We start from the raw sequence: 20,890 nt of genomic DNA on the forward strand, positions 1-20,890 counted from the left end.
GATGCATTTAGTAAGTATATGTTCCTGACTGTAGTCCCCTGTCGATAGACTAATATATAACTGTGTGTCATCTGCATAATTATGAAGTCAAAAGAAACTGATTATGCTGTGTATTAAAGTGGTGTTTGACGTCCATTTGTGATTTTTATCTGAAACACCCAAATGAAGACTACTGAAACCACATGATGTCCAAAAACACAACACATACAGAGAACAATCTGTTTCAAACTGTAAAGTTATTGTTTCCTCAACAACAAGGGTATATTTCACTGTCTCAATTTAAGAGCACAAAGATGATAATATGATACAGTGGTTTTCAAACTGTTTTCAGTATCATTTGTTTTTTATTGTGCATTGTCTGCAAACTGAATGTGCTGCTGTTAAAACTGACAACCACTAAATCATGGTGGTGACTTGTGCAATCTTGCACTTTATTGTCAGTTTTTCTCCAAGTGTGACCACTATTCACAGACTCAACAATAAACAATAGGAAATATATTAAAACTCTTTGGATAAGGTCTGAAGACAAAGAGGTAATAAATCAAGTGATAAAAGAAGAATTTTCTACTTGGGGTTCTTTTCTATCGCAATACTTTTGATTGGTCTCCCCCTAGTGGTCTTTTAACGCAATGCAGGTTTAAAAGCGGTTTCTTGTAGACTATCTTAATTTTTGTTTCGCAAATTTTGTCTCATACAGAATCAATTTTGTTTCCAACTGAACTTAAATGATTCCGGTTAAGGTAACAAATTTAACCGGAAATAGTTCATTTATTTGGAAGGAATTTGACTGAACTGAATGAATTTGAATGTAAGTTTAAATGTCTTTGTTTGACCTGTATTGTACTCTACTTGTGATTATGCTAAAATAAATAAAATAAAAAAAAATAAACTAGATCCCTTTTGCCCTCTTACCTTTTGAAATGAAAAATTTAATATGTGTTTTATTTACTCTTTTGAGCAATTTTTAAATATTAAATGATTGATGTTTAGATCAGATACTCAGTACTTTGAGTAGTGATTTTACCAAATACATTTTTACTCTTAAGTGGTTTCTTGGACGGCTACTTTTAAATTTAATTTATATTTTGAAACCAGGTGTAGTTTTCTTTCCATTTCACTTTTTTTTCCTAATTTGTATCACATAAATAGATGCTTTTTAAAATTTGATATTTTACATGTCTAAAACTTTTAAAGCTTATGCTTTCATTGATAAGTTTGAAATTTGATTGGAAATAAGCAGTGACTTCAACCAGGCAGGAGTTTATTTTTTGACAGCTTTATTCAGTGCAAAGAGAGTTTAGTAGTAGGAGTCGGTGATGCGCCTCATGCTCATCCACCTCATCCCGCTCCAGCCCATGTTGCTGAAACTCCGGTACTCGCCGGGCCTCATGTACATCATCCTGCCTCTGTAATGGGGCTGCTCGTACATCAGCCAGTGGCCGTCCATCACGTTGCAGGACATGCAGTTGGACATGCGGTAGCGGTCCATGATGCTGTCGCAGTCGTCCGTCATCTCGTACATCTGACCCCCGAAGTTCTCCCTCTCGTAGATCCTCATCCTGTAGGATCCTCTGTACTGTGGAGCGAGACAAAAAGAGGGTTACAGCTCAGAATATTACAACACCGGACCAACGCTGTAAAACATTTCAACTGAATTTAGTTGTGTCTACTAGCTTCAAGTCTTTAAGTCAAATAAATTGAGCCAGTTTTAGATTTTGAACCTAAATGTGAGTTTGTGAAAAATAAACTTACAGCAGTAATTTGTGTTAACTTTTCATTAATTTGGTCAAACCTCCAAACGTTGAATAAACTACAGTTTATAGTTGGCACTAAAAAAACCTGAAAGAATAAAAAGACAGGAGTGGGAACTATTTCCCAGAATGCTCAGCAGCATGTCTCTGTATCCTGAGGTGAAAGTGCAGTACATTGATCTGACTCTTGTATTTTATTAAAGCAAATGTTCATTTTAATGCATCTTGAGGAGAATGGCCTCCATCCATCCATCCATCCATTTTCTGAACACCCTTGTCCCTCAGTGGGGTCGGGAGGGGTGCTGGTGCCTATCTCCAGCTAACGTTCCGGGCGAGAGGCGGGGTACATCCTGGACAGGTCAGGAGAATGGCCTGTTCTCTCTAAATGTTTTCTGATCAGAATTCATTGTGACGTTTAATAAAAATCATTATCAGAACAGAAATTTTGTTCATGCAATTTGAAACAAGGATTTAAGTTATTCTAAAGTGAAATAAGTAATTATTTTAACTTGATTTCGTGAGTGAAAATAATAGAGAAATGTGGTTCTTTAACTAGGTGACGGCAGTTCCACTGGCAGATAAATTAACTTATAAAATGGGAAAAATGTCTTGTTATAAGTGATAGAATCTGACAATGCAACAATACATTTTCAGCAATAATGAGGAATTATTTACTTAAAACAAGCCTCTATATTGTACTGAAAAGTTACTTTTGAGTTAGTTGGTTTTAGTTCAAGTGTGCTAAGATATTCGCTCTAGGAACTATACCAAAAAATATTTGAGATTTTGTCCTTTTGCAGTGTATAAAGTATTACTATTTAGAGAATAATATCGTAAGAGAATAAAATCATAAAATTAAGAGAATGAAGTCATAATATTCACAGATTAAAGTAACATTATGATTATGATTATTATTATTTTTTTTTTTGCTAGCATTGTCCTAATAGTTTGTGCCACCCTATCACAGTTTGTGCTTGGGCCCTTAAAAAAATTTCTAGTCACGCCCCTGGCGGGGAGTGTGGGGTTGGTTACCATGGGGATCATGCGGCAGGACCGGATGCCGTCGCTCATGCCCATCATGCTCATGTAGTCTGCGTACTCGCCCCTCCTCATGAAGTACTGGTTGCCCATGTAGTTGGTGCGGTCGTAGACCATGAAGCAGCCTCTCTCCACCCGGCAGGAGTGACACCTGCTCAGGTAGGACGACATGTCTGGGCAGTCGCTCATGCACTCATAGGAGCGACCCTGGAAGTTCCGGTCCTCGTAGAAGACGATCTGAGACGGAAAGACTTTGGTTAGTTCCAGAGTTAGCTACATTTACTCAATTACATTTAGTATTTTTACTACGCTGAACTTTTCATTTTTACTTGAGTAATCTTATTGCACTTAAATATGATAAGTTTAACAATTAATTTAATAAATGATATAAATATATTAATTTACTAAATTTATTAGATTATTTACACACTTTTTTAATATGCATATATATATGTTACAACAATTACTTTACTATTCTTATTTTTTATTTAAGTATTACATTTCTTAATCTGGGGCCTGAGTCTTAATTTCATGCTGCAAACAAGCAAAGGTTTCTTGAGCCCTTGAATCCTTATTATGAAGTATCGATACTTTTATTTGAGTACAATTTCTGGATTCTCTACTTCACTGAATAAAAAACAAACATGTTTTAACCAAAAATTCACCATAAACAGACACAAACACTTGCAGTGTTTTGTTGAAGTTTCATAAATTTTTAATTTTCAATTGAAAGATTTTTTTTATGCCTGATTTTATTTTTTGTTACTTATGTAAATTATTGTCATTTTAATTTTGGTTTGTTTTTAAATATAAAGTGATTAATAATTTGATTAGTTACTCAATTCTTGAGTGGACCTTCTACCAAATACTTTTTTACTCTTATTTGAGTAATTTCTTGGATAGCTACTTCTTACTTGTACTTGACTAAAAATATGTTGAAGTAGTTATACTTTTACTTGAGTACAATTTTTGGGTGCTCTACCCACATTTGGGTAACTCGAGTTGTTTCTTTAAGCCATAAATCAACATTTGTTGCAGCTCTTTTTGGGCTTCCTCTACGTTTCGGCTGTTAAAATTCATTTTAATTACGACTGGTCATAATTGCATTTTATATGTAAGAATTTCTTGTTCATTGCAGATGGTAAATTTGACATAATTTATATTGACATAATAAAGATTTCTCAAATAAGCATCTGGTCTAGTCAAAAACATAGCTAGAAACATCTCCATTTACTAATACTTATAGTAATAAACCAATATCAGATATCTGGAATGTAAGTGCGGTGAAACTGATTTTATGTTAAATCGGCTTGCCATAGACACTAGCTCACAGCAGCACTTTACATGGTCTTGTACTGCGGTCAACAATGCAGCGTTGCAAACGCCAGTGAAAAGATGAGAAAGGAGAGTCAAAGTGGTGCAATCAGTGTTAAGATTGAGGTTTTGATCAAACTAAATATTGCAACGATGAGTTATCCTTCCTTTGAAGCACAAGCAGGTCAGAATTAGCATCTCTAAATTAAAAATTTAAACAAAAACTGTATGAAAACCTGGAAAACAGACAAAAAACGTATTTTTAAAATATATATATATATATTTTGAAAACATGCATATTTGCATCTCAAGCGTATACAAAGTTGAGCATAGTGATTAATCGCGCTGTTTTTATTTAATTTTTTAAAAAGTTTTCCTCAAAACACATAATTAAAGAATGGTACTCACCCTGCTCATCATGTTCATTCCAGAAGAGGTCATTTTGGTTGTCAGTCGGCTTTTGCTGCTGCGGGAGCTGCTGTTGTTCTTTCTCTTGCACCAAACTGTGCCTTACCTGGCTTAACCCTTTCCTTTTATACTTGACCCAAAGACTGCCCCTTTTTGTTCAAACTCCCTGAGCCAGCAACAATGCCATAGAAAAACACAGAATATGGAAAGGGTCGTCAACATTCCCGGGGGGCCAGCCAGCTCAGAAATCCATTCAGCGGCTGTTTCTCGTGAAAAGTGTCGGCGGGTCACAGAAAGGATGGCGGGGTTAACAATCGGCGCTCTCACCTTGACGTTGTCCATTCACCGTGACCTACCTCAGCAACAACAGCGTTCTCTTTTTTGTTTCCCCCTGACATAATGAGCTGTGTGCAGTCAGTCCTTTTGGCATGTTGCTAAGCGTGTGGAAAGTTTTGTGATTCCGTTAAAAGGTAAAACAATTTGAAAGAAAAGATCGACACAATACAATTCTTTTTTATTTTTATTTATTTACTTCAAACTGACAAAAAGTAAAAACTAGAGAAAATAAAAGTTAAAACAAATTATCATGCCCAATTGACATGCAACTGAAAAGAGCAGAAGATACAAGATCATCAATTTACAAACATTTAAATCTCCAAACACCAGATAAACTTAAATTATTTCCACATTATATGACACTAACATCTCACATTCTCATCCTTAAATGTACAATTATTTATACATTTTTAATATCAATAATAGCATTTTTGGTCTTTGAGACACCCATCCTATGCAACATATTTCCTAATAAGCTCCTTTTTAATCAGTTTTTTAAGCTGGTTTATATTTCTGTCGTCCATTACACACTGATAAATGTTCTATACATTGTTTTTTAAATTATAACTTCCTTCTCTGTCACAAAACATTTTTTGTATCATGTTTTTTTTTTTTTTTACTTTAAACATGAATTGTACAGTTTTAAATGTTACAAGGTCCAAGAATTTCAGTGCATTTGATTTAAAAAATAACAGGTTTGTATGTTCCCAGTATCCCATTTTATGTTGTATTTGAATTTATTTATTTATTTATTTATTTTTTTTACTTAAAATCGTTGTAAATTTGTTTTGTATGTATTGCCCCAAACTGGGGCAATACATACCCCACACAATATGTCAAAGGTGGCACAATGAGTGTGTTATACAAAATAAACAAAAAATTGTAGTAAAGTTCTATAACGATGGAAGAAAACTAAAATACTATGTGTAGAAATTAAAGCAGCAGATTTTTTTATTTGGTTTTAATCTACTTTGAATAACTAATGGAGAATACTGTCCTGTTTAGTAACTGATAACCAGGATCAATTGGAGTATTTGTGTGAATGAATTTAAATTGAGACTCCACTTGTTTTCTCTATAAAAATAAACCAAATTGATCATGTGTATTAATTGTTTTAAATTGATGCATCCCAGAAATAAATTAAGGATGACTCTACATTGGGTTAAAGGTAGCTGTTCTGCAATATTCTAAATTATTTAAATGTTTTCATGTTTCAAGTTTGAGATAAACATATTATGTTCTGCCGTCTCCAAAGACATTAAGGCATAATTAATTAAATGTGATCTAAAATTAAACCACATGGATCAGAAAAATTAAACCACATGAATCAGAAAGTCTTAACAGAAAATAGAGAAATGACTTGGAATAAACATATAATACTGCTTTTTAAAAATGTATTTGATGTTTTTGGACTTTTGTCTTCCCTGGTTTCCCTGGACATTTTTTTTATTGAATAAATGCAACAATAACTGTAGTTACTGTTACTCATTTACGTATACTTGAATAATTTCTGTGGGGGAAAATTTCAGGATACTCTCTCTACTGCAAGTAACTTCACTGAATGAAGAAAAAACATGTTATGTTAAAGTGAGACTTCTTATTTGTACTCTAAGTATATTGCTGTATTTTTTTTTTCTGAGCCTGTTGTGACATTTTGAAATATTGTCATCAGAGCATCTTGATCTGTAAAAAAAAATCTGTTGAGTTTTAGTTTCATACGATATTGAAATAATTTGACATTGAACATGTCAATTTTTTTTCTCTTTTTTTGTCTGACTGATAACATAATTTTTAAGTATTAACTCCGACCTGACCAGTTAGTTTTTTACTCTTACTTTAGTGATTTCGTAGATAGCTACTTTTTACTTTTACTTGAGTCAAAATATGTTGAAGTAGTGCTACTCTTACCTGAGTACAGTTTGTGTGTACTCTACCCACCTTTGACTGTAAAATTCATTAAGAAAATTAAAAACGACTATGGTAGTGATGGAACAGTTGTAATATAACTTTCTGACTGAGGGGGGCGCTGTGACACATCTCAATCGAGATGTCTTCTTGGCAACAAAATCCGTTTTGTTAGACGTTGCTAGGGAAGTCGCAGAGCTAATTTTAAATTTGCTACTCAGATATTGACAGTTCACTGAAGGTAACACTACATTATTATGATTTCGATTTGGTTGAATAAAGCAACACAAATAAACGGAGATTTTCTGTTAATCCGGCTGAAAAAGATTTAACGGTAACGTTATTTAGCTCAGCTAGCTAGAATATATTGTTGCTATTAGTTAGCATTTAGCATTGCTAACCACAGCAGAATTGCTACCCAGTGTCCATAAAGTAGTGGAAATGAAACAGTTGCTTTTGTTGTGAGGCTTTCTGGTTAGAAAGTAAAACGTTTAAAAGTGGTAAAATATGTTAAAGTTAGAAATAACTTTATTTTTGTTGAAGTAAGATGGCTAATATTGTTCGCTAGCAGCAGTGATTTAATTGATTGAGTCAAACATTTGAGTTTTTAACCGCTAAATGTGACATTGTGTAGCGATGTCAGCTATGACATCTGAAATATATTCTGCGCAGGAAGGACAATAAAAAGCGATACTACGCTTAAGGATTTGGTTTTCAAATCGCAAATCAGAGTTCACTTGTGTGGGAAAGTTACAGATGAAATTATCTGTAACATGTGAAAGTTTATTAGACCAAAGTAACAATGTATGTTCTTAGGGATGTACAAAACCAAACAGAAGCGCTTGATTTATGTAGAAAACGTTTTTGATTGTTAAATAACGGAATACCGCAAACGTAAATGGAATCTCAAAATGTAGATAGTCCACCAAATTTAGCAGTGATGCATATAAAAACTTCAGGACAGTAGCTGTTAAGCTGGAGATCCCTGATCTAAACCTAACTGATGTAGCAATGGATACATGTTCAGGTTTGTTAGTTTAAATCTTAACATCTAGGATTGCTTTGATTTTCCCCCCAGTTTACCCTGATTTCCTTGCCTGTGGCTGCTGAGAAAACAGCATCTCTGTTTAGATGCTGCCATGTAGGTCATGGTGGGGGATGTAAGATTAATTTTCTGCTTTTAATAGTATTCTGCATGTAGATATAAAGTTTAATTTCACTTTCCTCTCATCAGATTGTCTTCTTCCACATATCTTCTGTATTTCAACAATACCTTTCCTATTCTCTGCCACCTCAGCTCCTCTAGGCAACTTATTTTACATTTTACTGAGACGCTTTCTGTTTCTTTGCAGGTCTTTTAATAGCAATGAAAAAGCTTTTTCCGGCTCACCACAGCTTGTTTCAGACATGAAGAAAGGATGACTGAGAATGGAGAGGACTGTACTCTCAACTGCCCCTGTGAAGCTCCTGGGAAAGGAGACTATGGTAACGTAGAAAGCAAGATCCCCAAAACTCCTTTCGTTGATGTAAAAACTACCAACAAGAACAATGATGAAGGACAGGCAGACAGGGAGATCCCTGTGTATCTGCCTCGCCCTCCATCAATACCCAAAGCCTCAAAGTTTGGCAAAAGTGTGTCTGTGGAGGATAGCATGAGGACCAGGAAACTGAGAAGCAGCCAGGAGAGTCTGAGTGACAGAGCAGAGACGGGTTCCTCCACAGACTCTCTCAAAGATGACCGAACATCTCAGAGAAATGAGCAGAACTCCATCTCCAGACCACAGCCTGCGTTCTCAGTGGGATCTCCGGTCTTCGAGGACAGGAAGTCCTGGCAGCCGCAGCACGAAGCTCGGCCGTACAGGCAGCAGAGCGTCCCGGACGACCAAAGGGGGAGAGCCGCCAAGCCGCGACTGTCTCCAGTGCAGCCCATAGGGCCGCTGCCCTCTCTGGACAGGAACTTTGCGTCAGCCACTTTACGGGCAGCTAATAGGATTGACAGGGATTGTTTGGATTATGGCATGCTGGCCAAAGAGAAGGGCGGTGAGAGACTCCACAGGAACCTGAGCGACAGCCGGCTTCTGGAGAACATGGGGTCGGACAGCACCTCGGTAAACTCCATGAAGTCCATCTACAGCGTGCTAAGCCCCATCAGACCCCAGGATGTGCGAAACAGGTAAGGTGGACTTAGGACGCTTCATAAGTGCTGGGCTCAGATTACCATCAGGTTGGCATTAAGGGTCTTTTGTGTAGCTTTCTCTTCCTGGTGTAGCAGGGCTATTAGATGCTGATGACTTTTAGCAGGGTTGATATGGATGCTTAAAATGATCAGGTTAGTTTATTATGCGATCAAACACTTAATTAATACATTAACTCAAATGCTTTTTTGCATCTTTATGTTGTTTTGCAAAAATGTCAAAGAAAAAAAAAATTGCAAAATACCAAAATGGTGTTTTCCGTTTCTGCTGTGTTTCACTGCAAATTCAGGTTTTACAAATGTATTATGTGCCAACATCTTGAGCAGGAAGAGTGGTGTTATGGGACTAGCATGGATCAGAGAACATGCTTGCTCAGCCTTATTTTTGACAGGAATGAAGGCAAAAATGGGTCACAGACTAAAATCTTGATAGTTTTTCTCTTGTCAGCAGCTATTAAAGAGAAAATCCAAACTTTTAGTTTCAGCAGATTGTTTTTTTTTTTGTTTTGTTTCTTTCACGTTAGATGTCAGCTGTGATGCAGAAACTAATCCTGATTTTGTTTTCTCCCAGGAGTTTCCTGGAGGGGAGCATGCTGGGAAGCGGTGCCTTGCTCGGGGCCGAGGAGCTGGACCGCCACTTCCCCGACAGACGAGTCGGTGTTTATGTCGTCACCTGGAACATGCAGGGAGAGAAGGTAGGAGGAAGCATCACACACCCTTACAGCACATCGTTAACCTCCAGGTCATAACCAAACGTCTGACATTTCAGTTCTTACCAACCAACCTGAACGATCTCCTCCTTCCGACGGACTCTGACTTTGCACAGGATTTCTACGTCATTGGGGTTCAGGAGGGCTGCCCTGACAGGTACGTCCAGGTAGAGGGTTTTTACAATTAATGTTGAGTTAATTATCCACTTGTTTGCTTGCAGGAGAGAGTGGGAGACCTGTCTTCAGGAAACTCTGGGACCTCACTATGTTATGCTTTACACGGCGTCGCATGGCGTTCTCTACCTTACCGTGTTCATCAGGAGAGACCTCATGTGGTTCTGTTCAGGTCTGTCCTCTAATGTCGCTCTGCTGCTTATCTTTACATGGTGAATCAATCATAACAGACGAAATCTAGATTTATGTTGGGACTTTAACTCCTAGGTGCAAGAGACTAAGGGTGGGCGATACACTGTAAAACATTTGAAGGTGGGTCAACTTGAAAATGAAAGTCCACCTGCTGCCTTGAAAATGCAATTAAGGTCAACAAGAAAATTGTTTTGTTTTTAACTCAGAAATTAAAGTTCATTAAATTGATTTAACAACAGGAGACAAGTTGACTAAACATTGTTTTTTTTCTAAGTTAATTAATCTTGAATTGTGAGTTTTAACTAAATGCTGGAATTCAAACCAAATAATTATTTCACAATATGCAAGAAAAAAAACTACCCTCACCTGGTTAAAGAGCCACATTTCGTTATTATGTTCACTCACAATATCAAGTTAAAATAACTACTTATTTTACTTTAGAATGTTTTAAATTCTTGTTTCAAACTGCATGAACAAAATTTCTGATCTGATCATAAATTTTATTAAACATAACAATAAAAACATGTAGTGTGAACAGGACATTTTATGAGACAGTTAAAAGTCTCATATTTTTACAGTTGTTCAATCTTTGTCTCCTCTGTCGCTCTCCTTTCATCTTTGAGAAAAGCGGCTGCCTGCATTAAGTTGTTTTGTGTCTTATTTTTGGAAAAGAAATATGGTTCAACTGGATTGTGGTGGTTTGTTTATTGAATTGAAATGTTCTGGTCGCCTTATGGCAAACACCAACTAATTTGAGAGTGTATGAGTAACAAGATTTCAGGGATTTTTCATTGAACTGTAAGAAGATATTGAGTTTAAAAACACAAACATAAGTTGAAACAGTTACTCAACTTGCTAAAGTGTGTAAGTGTTTCGGTTATTTTTCATTATTAAATTTAAATCAGAGTGGCCTTAGAAATTCTTGCAGAAAAATACAGAAATTTTGTGAACAATTTCACATGTTCCATTGATTGATTGATTGATTGATTGATTGATTGATTGTTAAATAGAGGTGGAACATGCCACAGTCACGACCAGAATCATCTCTCAGATCAAGACGAAAGGAGCCGTCGGCATCACCTTTACCTTTTTTGGAACTTCCTTCCTCTTCATAACATCCCACTTCACATGTGAGTAGGTGTGTCTGCTGATAAAGACGGTAAAGAAGACGCACTAAGACTAAACTATTTTGTTGTTTTTTTGTTTTCCTCTTTATCTCTGGATGATTCTGTTTCTTGGTTTTTCCTTCAGCTGGAGATACCAAAGTTTACGAGAGAATTCTTGATTACAACAAGATCATCGAAGCTTTAGCTCTGCCCAAAAGCCTTCCGGACACCAACCCTTATCGCTCCTCGCCAGGTAAGACGCTAAAGCGTCTTTAAATGTGAAAAAATTAAAACAACAGCTGTGATTATGAATGAGGTCTTTTTTACAATGTAAAGAAATGTTTTCCTTGATCATTTGAACATTTTTGTCTTTATTGAATAAAATATGTATCCAAATTTTTCACCCACAAACAAAAGTTTGCAAACTAATATTACTCATTTCCTGCCAGAACTAAAATCTCTGACTGAACCCCTCAAAATAATTAATAATAAAAACAATAATGTTTCTTTCTAATTACAAAATATTTTCCCAAAACTTCAGATTTTTTTTTTTTGTTTTTTGATTGTATGATTTTTTTTGTTTTCTTATTTTTTCTTGATTCATTTATTTTGTATTTTTATATTTCTTTTCCTTAAAATATGTATCTCTTTTTCTCTTGCTTAAATTTATTCTTTAAATTTAACATATCTCCCTCTTTACCTTGTCTTTGCTTTGGATGCACTCGTCCTTTAAAACAAATCCTGGTTTATTTCACGTGATTACTTTGTTTACTTGCAGCCGATGTCACCACAAGGTTCGATCAGGTCTTCTGGTTTGGGGATTTCAACTTCCGGCTCGGTAAAGACCGGGCGGAGGTGGAAGCCATCATGAAGGGGACAGTAGGGGGCAACATGAGCCCTCTGCTGGAGCACGACCAGCTGTCAAACCAAATGAAGGACGGTACGTATGAGGGAGGCTGAAGATGGCCAATATGGTTGCTTGGTGAGAAGACAGAGTATTAAAGCCATGCTAAGAAAATAAAATAATAATATGACGAGAATGAAGTCCTAAAATTATGAGAATTATGTTACAAAATTACAATGATAAAGCCATAAAATTACGAGAATAAAGTCATGAAATTCTGTGAATAAAGTCATGAGATTATGAGAAAAGCGTCATACTACTAAGAATATTGTCCTAATATTCCAACTTTATTCTTCTGTGATTTTATTCTTAAAATATTGACTATATTCTCATATTTTCACAACTTTGTTCTTATACGACTTTATTTGTGTATTAATATAACTTTATTCTCACAGTATTTTAACTTTACTGACATAATATTATGACTTCAACCTCAAAATATTGTGACTTTAATCTCATATTATTGCAACCTTATTGTCATTATTTTGACTTTATTCTTGAAATATTCTGGTGTTATTCTCGTATTATTAAAACTTTACTTTCATAATATATTCTCACAATATGACTGCAATCTCAAAATATCATAAATTTATTCGACTTCATTCTAGTAGTTCACCTCATAATTTGATTTTGTATTTTTTCTCAGTATGACCCTGGTACTCTGTCATATTTGGTTGTCCGTCTCTGTGCAGGTTCGATCTTTAAAGGTTTCCAGGAAGCACCGGTTCACTTCTTCCCCACATATAAGTTCGACATCGGCTGTGATAACTACGACACCACCTCCAAGCAGAGAACGCCCTCATACACAGTAAGAAGCCCGCCTGCTGTGTTCAGCGTCTAGTTGCTCTAGGTCTTTGTGTGGTTTAGCGCGCTTGCTTTCTCAGGACAGAGTCATGTTCAGGAGCAGGCAGGCCAACGACATACGAGTGCTGAAATACAACAGCTGCTCCAGCATAAAGACCTCCGACCACCGACCCGTCATCGCCGTCTTTCAGGTCAAACTCAGGCCGGGAAGAGACAAGTGAGTCCATTAAAGAAGTTTTTTTGTCTGTCACCTAGTCCCAATGTTATTCACAGCCGTAGCAGTTTTAGATTTTAAATTATTTTCATTTAACCAACATGTTTGTGATCAGATCACATGTCTGTGTGGCCCACCAGGCTTGTAATACACTAGGCGAAACCCTGCAGACATTTTTTGACTTTTTAAGCTCAGAAGTAGTTGTTTTTTTTTTGTTTGTTTTTTCAGAAAATTTCTGAGATTACTTTAAAAACTTTTGTGTTTTTGGTGGAAATTTACTGGAAGTAATTTTAATCCAATAACCCGTTAATCAACCATGCTAATTAGATTTTCCCTTTACTGTATTTGCTTGTGTGTTGGTCAGTATTCCTCTGTGTGGAGGTCTGTTTGACCGGAGTTTGTACCTGGAGGGCATCAGGCGAAGGATGACGGCCAGAGAGCTGAAGAGGAGGGAGGCCATATCCAGCCAAAACAGCACCATCTGCGCCATCTCTTAAACGTTCCCATCAACTCTCTGTGCCACGCGTGGAAATGGACCAAAGCGAAAACCAGTGTTGTCTTAGCTGCTGGGACGACGGAGTGCGAGGACCATAAGGTCAGACAGATACGAGGTTTGCAGAAATCAGCAGTATGGCCTTTACTTATCTAGCCTTCTTTTCTCAAAACACGCAAAGTGAGAGGGTTACTCTTCGCTCACATGCTTCGACTGACTCGACCTCATTCATCCTAATTTGTCTTTCACTTGCATCTTTAACCATAATGTCGCATTTTTATGATTAAACGATCAAATGCCTTGTGATTTATAGTGCACTGAGCCTAACTATTGTGAAAACGCAGCTGTTTGGCTTTTTTTCTTTCTTTTTTTTGGTCATACCATTTCTACCGAGGTTAGTAAAATTTACAGAGCATGAAGAAGAAAAAGGAAGGTACGACTTGTTTCCATTTCAGGGAAATCTGATGTTTTTATTTATATGAAGAACTTTAACTTTTCTTCAGGGAACTCACTTCTGTAAAAACTATGTTGAAATGTTTACCATCATTTAGGCCATCCAGTCCTCATCATAAACACTAACTTTATGCCTTACCTCTCATCTAACCCCATAAATACTGTAAACTTTGAATGTACTGTATGTAGCACAGCTATGAACCTGCATTCCGAGCTTAAAAAGCTTTCTGCTCGTATTTTTAAAAAATAAAATAAAAGTGCCTGTGGGTCTTGGTATCATGTCAACATGACCCGTCTTAATTTGCAACTTTTTATGTAAACTAATGTGTAACATCCAGTAATAAATGTATGAAAAATTACATTTTTTGCTTCATTTTGTTAATAGCTGCAAAGTTTTACTGATGTTTGTATGTATTTATCAAACTGGAGACATTTATTTTTGAATCAGAGAATAATAAAGTAGGAAAACTTGCTAATTATGAGCCATTTTACTGTAGTGGCCTCTGTTTATTCAGGGCTGCATGACATTTGATCCCGGGGGGTTCAGTAGAGATAAATTTAACCTTCAGTGATGTACAGATAATAAATGGTACATTATCAGTGTGAGGACACTTAGTCGGACCTGCAGCAAATGCTTTAATTACATTCAAGTCCAAATCAAACTTCCTTTTGATTTTATAAAAAAACAGAAAGAAATGGGGAAAAAAACATGTTTCAACTATAAAATATTAGATTATTATCAGCATAACAAACTGTGTTTTCGTCCAGTTTATAAATTGACCATAAATTTCTCCCTGAATGCATTTTTGCTTCACTTAGTTAAAATTCTGTGAAAAGAACCTGTTCAGCACCTTTTCTACCCAGTTATTTACCCAAAAACAGATTAGTGGGCAGTATTTTGCAGAGCAGTGCGCTCCATCCTGAAGCTGAGCAGGGCGGCGAAGCGGTTGGAGGAAATGACGCTGCAGGTGTTCGGCGCAGAACGCAGCTGGAAGCTCTGAATGAGATCATGGAGGTGACGCCGGAGCTGGACCCCCTGCAGGCCCACAACATCATCCTGAACACGAAGAATGAGCTGTCCGTGGTGAGAGAGGCGGTCCGTGAACTCACCATGGTGCTGAGGGGAAACGGAGACGGGACCCTGACCAACTCCAGAGGATGAGGAGTGGAAGGACGAAGAAGAAGGAAACGACTCCTCTTAAAGGCACAGCTCAATTCCCAAGCTATCGATCAACTTTAGTAAATAACTCATCTTGTATCTACTCACATTAATTGAAATGTAAAAATAAGTAATCTTACACTATGCTTACAAACTGCCTGTCATGTAAACTTAAAACATGAAGTAATACAGCAGCTTAATGAAAGCCAGGATTAAAATTAAAGTAACTGTAATCAGTAATCTGATTACAGTTACTTTTCCAAAGTAACTGTTACTTTTCCAAAGTAACTGTAATCAGTAATCAGTAATCTGATTACAGTTACTTTTCCAAAGTAACTGTAATCAGTGATCAGTGATCTGATTACAATTACTTTTCTGTAATCAGATTTCAGTACATATTTTATAAGGGTATGATATTCTAATAAATGATGAGTGCATACATCTGAGATAGCTTTTCATGACTCTTGTTTATTTAAAAATACCAGATGTCGATCCAGTACCTCAGAGAGCCGTTCTGGTGCATTTTCAGAAGTGTACTGAACAGCCATTTTCCTGCACATTTCACGGCATATTTAGCCAATTTCCTGGCTTCCTGATTTGCAGCAGCTCTTTCTTCAGAAGACTTTTCCAGGTCCTGGATGTAGTCAGACAGAAAGGCTTGGAATTCGCCAAACTCAGGCCTAGACAGTCTGGTCACCGTTAGTCCAATGTGTTGAGCTAAACATATGTTCTGAATGGCATCCAGACGTTCGTTGAATTCTTCAAATGTCATACTTCTGATCCTTTTAAGATCCTCCAACCACTCTTCAAAAATGGGGTTCCTTTGCTCACTCATTGTTATTCTGTTCTGTCTGGACAAATACAATAAATGTTAAATGTTTTGTTATTTTTACGTTAGGAAGCGCCTTTTGTCCCAGAAAGCTTACCGTTTAAGTCCGTTGTTCAGAAATGAATCTTCTGTGTGTTTTCATAGTTCTGTAACGTTTGTCACTGTAGAATTCAGGAATTCGGCTTTGTGATGACACTAACTGATGTCACTGCCTCAGCAGAACAACCACAAAACTGCTGAAATATGAATAAAAACAACTTGTATTTTCTATTTAAAATTGTGAAACTAGGAAAAAAAACTATAAAATGCAAGTAAAAATGTTAAAAACCACTCATTTTTATAAAAAAAACATACATACTAGTTATAAATGAAATATCAATTGCTTCTGAGCAAGTGATATTTTCTGAAGATCTGTGATTTAAGACAACTGTACAATGTTATTATTTTATAATAACCTCCTGGTTATTCCACCAAATATTGATTTCTGAACTCTTCCTGAGTTAAAGCATCAGTATTGTTGTTTCTAAATGAATATGAACTTTTTTCTTTGCATTATTTGAGGTCTGAAAGCTCTGCATCGTTTTCGTTATTTTGACCATTTCTCATTTTCTGCAAATAAATACAACATTTTTGCTTTTAATTTCAGAGACATGTTGTCAGTAGTTCATAGAATAAAAGAACAATGTTCATTTTACTCATATATAAACAGTAAAACGAGAGAAACTGATAATTTAAAGTGGTATCTTGTCTTTTTTTCCAGAGCTGTATTGTATCTTTGAATTGTATCCTTCTTCTCTTTCTGTAAAGAAGAAAAGCATCTTATCATAAATCTTCCCATCAGATTTAATCATTGAAATCACACTCAAGTTGAATGCAAAAATTATTTATTATTACTTGTTATATAAACATAATAATCCTGCAGACACTCTGTGTATTTCTGCTTATTTGGATGCAATATGACATGAAAAAGCACATTTTCATAGATACAGCTCAAATTAAGTTTTGAAGATTTCAATAACATCTTATTTCTATTATTAATACAATATATTTACAGTTCACAATTTTGAAAAGTAATAGAATTATCAGGGATTTCTATGTTATGTTATGTTATGTTATGTTATGTTATAGCTGAATATTTGTTAATTAAAACCAAAAGTGTGCAGCAAGAATAGAGACAACAGATGTGAGGAAGAGGAGGAGGCCTGGAGAGATGAAGAAGGGATGTGCGGCGTCATGGAGTTCAGTTAAACACAAAGCCTGCTCCAACATCTGGTGAGTCTCAGCGCTGATGCCTGAAAGATAGTAAACTTATCAAAAATTAAAAAAAATCTAGTTTATTTGTGTAGCACGTTTCAGCAACATGGCAGATCAAAGTGAAAACAAACAATAAAAAATCATAAATACATAAAATATGTTGGTCAATGTTTCATTTATTACGGTTCAACTTTAAACAGGTCGGGTTTCTACTTTGATTTAAATGAACTCAGTGTTTCAGCTGTTTTGCAATTTGTTCCAGATTTGCGGTGCATAGAAGCTGAAAGGTGCTTCTCCATGTTTGGTTCTGGTTCTGTTCTGCATCCCCAGAACCAGAAGACCTGAGGGGTGTGGAAGGTTGATATGACAACAGGAGATCTTTAATGTGTTGTGGTGCTAAACCGGTCGGTGATTTATAAACTAATAGCAGCATTTTAAAGTCTGTTCTCTCAGTGTAGGGACTGTAGAACTGAGTGATGTCCTCTGTTTTCCTGGTTTTAGTCAGAACTCCAGCAGCAGCGTTCTGGATCAGATGCAGCTGCAGGATTGATTTGCTAAGCAGACCTGTGAGGACATTTTTGCAGTAATCAATGTGACTAAAGATAAACGCATGGATGAGTTTCTCTAGATCTTGCTGAGACATTAGTCCTCTAATCCTGTAGATGTTCTACAGGTGACAGAAGACCAACTTTGTAACTGTCTTTATGTGGCTTTGACCAAATTCACATCTAATTTAAATTAAATCATTTTTAGAAAGACTTAATTTCTATTTCTTACCATGTTGGGACCACTCCCTCCAGGCGTGCACATATGCAGGATCAAATTCCCCCTGAGAAGCTGTTTCAGAGTATTAAAAGAACAAACACTGCTGAGAAGTTTCGTTTTTGGAAATGTGTGCCAGGTCTACGATGTCTCCATTCCTACCTTTGGAGGTCTCTGTCAGAAGGTGCTTCAGCTCTCTGAGGGCTCGGGTGAGGTTCTCCAAGCGGTGCTGCAGGTGGAGGTTCTCTTCTTTCAGAGTATGGATGGTGTCCTGCAGCTCATACGCTGAGCTGCACCGCGAAAGCAGAAATATCCACCACACCACTGAAGTGACTTGTAAGATAGGCAGCATCTTTGAATCAATTGATAGCTAAACGTCCACCAGGGGGCTGGCCAACGAGGTACTGATGTAATCCTTCTGGTTCCGTCTGCAGCTTCTTACTGCTTCAAAGTCTTGTGGAAGTGTTGAAGTTATTTAAGAGCTGGCCTCCTCCCCCCTCCCCTGTTTCTGAGTCAGAATCGATTCACTAATGGCTAAATAAATGATTCCAACCCACTTTAAATGATCAATTGTTCTGTTTTGGTTCTAAATGACAAAATTAGTGATACAGAGAGCTGAATGTATCAATGATTAAATGGGGCTACATTGTCGTGTGATGTTAAAGTGTAATGAAGTTATAAAATATCCTGCAGCTTAGAGATAAATACATAAACAACAATTTAATTGACTATAATCAGAGTTGGGTAGCAGCCAGTTACTCAATTACATTTANTGAAAAACAATCATGTTTTGACCAAAAGTTCACCCAACACAGACACACACCTGCAGTTTTTTATAAGAAACTGAAAAAACCCCGCCTTACTTACAATATTAGAATTTAAGCAAAGTGTCTGAACTATGTTTCATTAAGCAGTTAAAAAAAAGGACCTCGCTGCAACAGAAAGGGGCGGGGACGGACCGCTGTCAGCCTCATACCTTATTTGGAAATGGGACCATTGCACTCCGGAAGTGAAGGGGGCGCTATTTTCTGTATTATCCGTTGCCTCCCGTTGTTATTTTCTTTTGAAATATGTGATATATTTTCACCTTTAGGAAAGATTTTCACTCTCAGAATGTATTTGAATTCAATCTTTTATTTACTTCAGCGCAGCTCACAGTTTTTTTTTAACAAATTCAGTAGTTTTCGGTGTACTTCTAAATCTGCTCCTTAGTCGCATCTTTTCGGGGTCTACTGCTGCCTCTAGTGGCGTGGGAGTGGTAACACAACTAATCTAATTACATTACTAAATCAGAATACCACAAAGTCGATTATTATGCAATGGTCCCATTTCCAAATAAGGTATGTCTATGGGTATGAAACTGACAGTGGTCCGTTCCCGCCCCTTTCTGTTTGCTGCAGCGAGGTGTACTTGGAAAAAAAGGAGGCATGTTTGCCCCGGAAGTGGTAGATGAAGTTTCTATTTTGATCCGGGTTGATTTCCGGTCAAAGACGAGCAGGATGGCGACTCACATGTCGAGGTGCAGGACTTGGTGTCGGCTTCAGAGGTAACCGGTCCACACATTCTCACAGTTGACGCTTGGTGAGGCATTTAGGCAAAGAGGTGTACAAATGTCAGCCGTGCACGCGCGTCACTGTCACGTGCAGATGTTAAACGGTTGTCCGCCCTGGCTCCTAGAGATTAGCCTGCAGTTAGCATCGAGCGTTAGCCTTCTCTTACATCAGTTTGTTTACGTCAGAAGGCAACAGTATCAATACTTTACAGTGATTTCTAAAGCCTATAAGGATATCTATTAGTTTTATGTGATATTAGACTTTCTTTTTCAACAGCTGCATGTTTATGTAATGTTTTGTTCCTGAGTTTGATCTGCAGAAGCTGCCCTATGATTTGGATGTTCTCACTAAATAAATCCTTTTATTTTTTATTATCTGTAGAGAGATAGACATGTTTTCTTGTTACCGAAAACGGCAAAACATCTAAGAAGTGAATGGGAGCAATTGTTAGCCCAGTGCTTTCATCAGTTCCTCGTTTCCAGAGTTCATTTATAATCTGGAAAAGGATGGAATTTGAGTTTAACACCTGGAAGAATATATTATCCTTTAAGGCAGCTGCAGGAAAATCTGTCGGTCAGAACAGTGAGTGGAGTTAACAAATGACGGAGGATGATAAGTAGCATTACGAAGGCTTTATAAAGATGAATAGGGGTCATTCTTTTTATCCCGATTCCTATTTTAAATTTATCATCTTCCAAACTGAATTGTTTACATGCGTTTGTACTAAATAATGTCCAAATTGAACCATTCTTTCTGGATTTCTAATTTGTTTGACTAAACAACAACTAACTCCAAGTGTCTTTAAGTCTGTAATAATACAGATTGGCTTTATATTTACAAACTTTGTAAGACTAGATTCTCTGTTGTCATTAGGGTGTTCTAGCTAGACGGAATAATCTTCTAGTTTATAATTTCTTCAGCTGTTTTTGCCCAAGATATTTCCACACTAAAACTATTTACATTTCTTTTTTTTAAATTATATTAACCAAAAAAATAACTTGTACAGCTGGTGCTAATTTTGAAAGACTCCAAAGATGTTTCCAAACTCTAAACCTCCCACTATCTCTGACTTTTTCTACATTATTGTTGTTAAAGGTTTGGAATTGCAGCCTACAGAAAGTACAGCACAGGTGGAAGATATCCGAATCTCTCCCTCTCTACGCCGCTGCCTGGCATCCCAAAGCCAGTGTTTGCATCCGTGGACGCTTTTAATTTCAGACATGTTGTCAGTAGTTCATAGAATAAAAGAACAATGTTCATTTTACTCATATATAAATAGTAAAACGAGAGAACCTGATCATTTTAAGTGGTATCTTGTCCTTTTTTCCAGAGCTGTA

At 36.7% G+C, this 20,890-nt stretch overlaps 2 protein-coding genes and 1 long non-coding RNA gene across 3 annotated transcripts; 1 reads left to right on the top strand and 2 right to left on the bottom strand.

Annotated features, from left to right (window-relative positions):
• Positions 1–1,264: 1,264 nt before the first annotated feature.
• LOC103141970 (gamma-crystallin M3-like) lies at positions 1,265–4,620 on the bottom strand. Its single transcript, XM_007557804.2, has 3 exons — positions 4,512–4,620; positions 2,784–3,026; positions 1,265–1,576 (listed from the first exon to the last, which is right to left on the bottom strand). Exons 1-3 carry the CDS (start codon positions 4,542–4,544, stop codon positions 1,298–1,300), a joined length of 555 nt encoding a protein of 184 aa, XP_007557866.1. The 5' UTR covers positions 4,545–4,620; the 3' UTR covers positions 1,265–1,297.
• A 2,270-nt stretch (positions 4,621–6,890) lies between these two features.
• On the top strand, positions 6,891–14,355 carry inpp5e (inositol polyphosphate-5-phosphatase E). Its single transcript, XM_007557805.2, has 11 exons — positions 6,891–6,993; positions 8,105–8,925; positions 9,518–9,641; positions 9,716–9,813; positions 9,878–10,002; positions 11,033–11,152; positions 11,274–11,381; positions 11,907–12,068; positions 12,725–12,840; positions 12,917–13,053; positions 13,415–14,355. The coding sequence occupies exons 2-11, from the start codon at positions 8,171–8,173 to the stop codon at positions 13,545–13,547; spliced, it is 1,878 nt and encodes a 625-aa protein (XP_007557867.1). The 5' UTR covers positions 6,891–6,993; positions 8,105–8,170; the 3' UTR covers positions 13,548–14,355.
• A 1,248-nt stretch (positions 14,356–15,603) lies between these two features.
• LOC107836856 (uncharacterized) lies at positions 15,604–16,177 on the bottom strand. The gene is made up of 2 exons (XR_001662828.1): positions 16,082–16,177; positions 15,604–16,006 (listed from the first exon to the last, which is right to left on the bottom strand). It is a non-coding gene; the product is annotated as an uncharacterized LOC107836856 (long non-coding RNA).
• Between the last annotated feature and the right edge of the window lie 4,713 nt (positions 16,178–20,890).

Source organism: Poecilia formosa, unplaced genomic scaffold (assembly GCF_000485575.1).
Source record: "Poecilia formosa unplaced genomic scaffold, Poecilia_formosa-5.1.2 Scaffold92, whole genome shotgun sequence".
NCBI lineage: Eukaryota > Metazoa > Chordata > Actinopteri > Cyprinodontiformes > Poeciliidae > Poecilia > Poecilia formosa.